The 3,064-nt window shown below is 61.7% G+C and overlaps 1 protein-coding gene across 1 annotated transcript in view; it reads left to right on the top strand.

The window, feature by feature from the left end:
* Positions 1–3,064, top strand: part of MROH6 (maestro heat-like repeat family member 6) — a 55,456-nt gene that overhangs the window by 49,409 nt on the left and 2,983 nt on the right. The window contains 2 exon segments of the mRNA XM_009334583.1: positions 891–1,037; positions 2,800–2,988. Coding sequence (XP_009332858.1) covers positions 891–1,037; positions 2,800–2,988 — 336 coding nt within the window.

Genomic DNA, 3,064 nt, shown 5'->3' with positions numbered 1-3,064 from the left:
CCCCCGGGCGCGGGCCCCCCCCCCCCCCCGCCACTGCCGGCAGTTAAACCTCCTTTCCATAAAGCGGAGCCTGATCCATCCAGGATGAGCCGGGCCCCACCGGGGAGGGCCAGCAGTGCTCCTTGGAGCACGTCCCGCTTCCGTACGTGGCTCTCCCCATGACCTGGGGGCTCGGTTAGGAGAGTCAGTGGGAGAGCAGCCCTGCCGTCTCCCTCCAGCCAGGTCTCCTGAATCAGTCTCCTTGAGTCTCTGCCTGGCCGGCTCCTCCCAGCACCGCTCGGAGCACTCCAGGAATGAGGAGCTGCTCGCCAAAAGCTCCGGTTCTGCTGCTGCTCAGCTGCTGGGGATGCTCCCGGGGAGCTCCAGGGAACGCGGTGGCTCCGGGTGCCCCTGCACTGCTCTGGCAGAGCAGCTGGCAGCGCTGCCGGCTGCTCCACAGCCCAGGGGATGCACTTTGCCCCTCCATCCCTGTAAATGCCCCGACTTCTTCATAGCCCACCTCATCTCACCTGGCAGGCAGTCTTGGGGGCGAGGATTTAGCTTTTGTGTAGGTTTCGTGGGTTTCTCCTGGCTGTCGGTGCTCGCCCGGGCTTCCCACTTCTTCCCAACTTGGGGTCCTCGGTTTTCTCGATTTACATGTTACAAATTATTGCAGGTTCCCCAAATCCAAGTGCCTGCCTAGGGGTGCAGGAGCTGAGGGCTCCCCTAGCCCTGTCGCTGGATGGCGTGGATATGGAGTGAGGGTCTGAGGGGAGCCGGGGGGCAAATCAAGTCATGTGGGGCTCTTTCCCGGTGTAAAGGAATAAGAGCGTCTGAAACACAGCCATCATCTCCCTCGTGGTTTGCGGGGCCCCTTGTCCTGTCGATGCTGAGACTCTCTTCTGCTTTAGCTCCTCAATAGCAACGTGGTGAATGACCTGATCCTGCTGGAGACCATGATGGATAACATGACGGGGAGGCAGAAGGACGCCTGCATGTTGGTGCGGATGCTGGCTCTCCGGGGGCTGGGCAATATCGCCTCCGGCTCGCCGGAAAAGGTGAGAGCGAACTCCGCGCTGCTCGGCCCGAGAGTCCTGGCCGGGGCTGGGTGGGAGAAGGGAGCACGTAGCCGCCGGGAGATGCAGCTTGTCAAAGACAGGGTGGGTCTCTAGACAGGACAGTCGGCCACCTCCTCACCCTGGTGACGGCACCTCCAAAACCGAGGTGGCAGCTGTCTTGTACATCGCCGCTGCAGGCAGGCACTGCGGGACTGCTCTGGTTCAGACTTCTGACTGCTTTAGGAGACACCTTTATAAAAGCCTGGCTTTGGAGGAAAGCCTGGCATCCTTGGGGGGAGGCTGGCTGGCCCGAACGAGCCAGGTCACCTGTGGGGCTGCCCACGCAGGCAGCAGCATCACGCCTGTGCAAGACCTGTGAGCCCATGGCTCTTTCCTCCTGCTCCAGTGGTTTTGCCAGCTGACAAATGGATCCTTAAAAGCAAAGCAATCCCCTGTCCCGATGACAGGGGACAGGTTCAGGCAGGCAGGAGTCGGTATCCCCACTCTCCGAAGCACTGCGGTCGGAGCGGTTTGTGCCGGAGGCGCGTCCATGGGGCGGCACGCGGGGAGGGCAGGCGCAGGGCGCTCTGCGCTTGCAGCTCTTCGCCGTGAGGATGTGCAGGGGCGGCTGGTCCCCGCCAGGCTCCAGATGCACCTTGCAGCCGGTTAGCGGCAGCTTAAACCCCTTTCCTGCCCGGGAGAGGTGCTGATGCTGCAAACCCCACAGGCGTGGGAGCATCGGGCTGCCTGGGGATGCCGGCCTGACCCCGCAGCTCTCCTTACCTGACGGCTGATCGGCAGCAGCACGGGGGCTTGGCAGACGCCCCGCTCCTGTGTTTGCCCGTGCCAAACCCTGGGAAGAGGTCACGGGCAGGCCAGCCCCGAGACAGACAATACGCAACTGTGATCTGCTGCTAAAATATAAGTAGCTACTAAAAATACCATTCTGCTGGCGTAGCCTGGTCAGAGTTGCTGCTCTAACAGCATCCGGCACTCTGGGCTGCATGAGCCGGAGCGCTGCCTTGGGGAAGCAAGAAACCAGCAGTGCTGACAGCGCAGCCCGGCGAGGATGAGGAGGGCGATGACGAGCCTGTGCAATTAGGGCGATGGCAGAGATGAGCTGTTGCCGGCTCCTCCGCTCACCCCGGCGGGAGCACAGTGAGTGCAGCCAGGTTTCCAGCCCATCAGGAGAGCTGCCTCCCGGACTGTGCTGCGGATGCTCCCATCCCTCATCTGCTAGGGCAACCCGGAGCGATGCCAGCATGGTGAGGCTGGGCAGGCATGGGTCTGGGCGGGCTCCAGGGCTCCTACCCTCCCAGGTGGCTCAGGGACAGCAGTCCGTCTGTCTGTCCTTGCCCCTTCCCAGCTGGGCTCTGTAAGCCACGGTGGGTAGCACGGCGTAGTTTGCAGGATCGAGCGCTCAGAATTAAGTGATGGCAGACTTAACGTGGCTTACGCAAACTTAATTTCCCCCTTTGCTGTCTATACACCAGCTCTAATTACACAGTGAAATACTGCATTGATGGTTCCAGTGGGAGGAGAACCGGTGACTGCGGTAAGCAGTTACCGCGTGCAACGACTGGCCTGTGCCGAAGACGCTTTGCCCACGGCAGTCATAATTTAAGTCTCCTTCCAGCTCTTTCTGGCTGGAAGTGTGGCATGGGGGCAGGAGCCTGCTGCCGGGCAGCCGGGGGACGTGTCCCTGCCAGCCCCCATGCCCCTCGCCCCGCGGGGACCACTTTTCTCGCCACTTGCCTTGCAGGTGAGGAAGCACGGGGCCAAGCTCCTGGCATCCATGGTCAACGGCATGGATGACAAAGATGACCCCCACAACCTGGTTGCGCTCGAGGCCATGTCCAGTCTCTCCAAGCTTCTGGATCACGTGGAGGAGAGAGACATCCAGTCCATGGTCCTCCACATCGCCATCAGGATCCGGCCCTTCTTTGACAGTGTAAGGCAGCGCCCTGGCTGTGCCAGGGAGGCCAAGCTTGTGCCTTTGCCAGCGTGTCCGAAACGGCTCATCTGCC

Source organism: Pygoscelis adeliae, unplaced genomic scaffold, assembly GCF_000699105.1.
Source record: "Pygoscelis adeliae isolate BGI_AS28 unplaced genomic scaffold, ASM69910v1 Scaffold650, whole genome shotgun sequence".
Taxonomy (NCBI): Eukaryota; Metazoa; Chordata; class Aves; order Sphenisciformes; family Spheniscidae; genus Pygoscelis; species Pygoscelis adeliae.
Note: the sequence above shows the minus strand (reverse complement) of the source record. Positions and strands in the feature narration are given on the sequence as shown.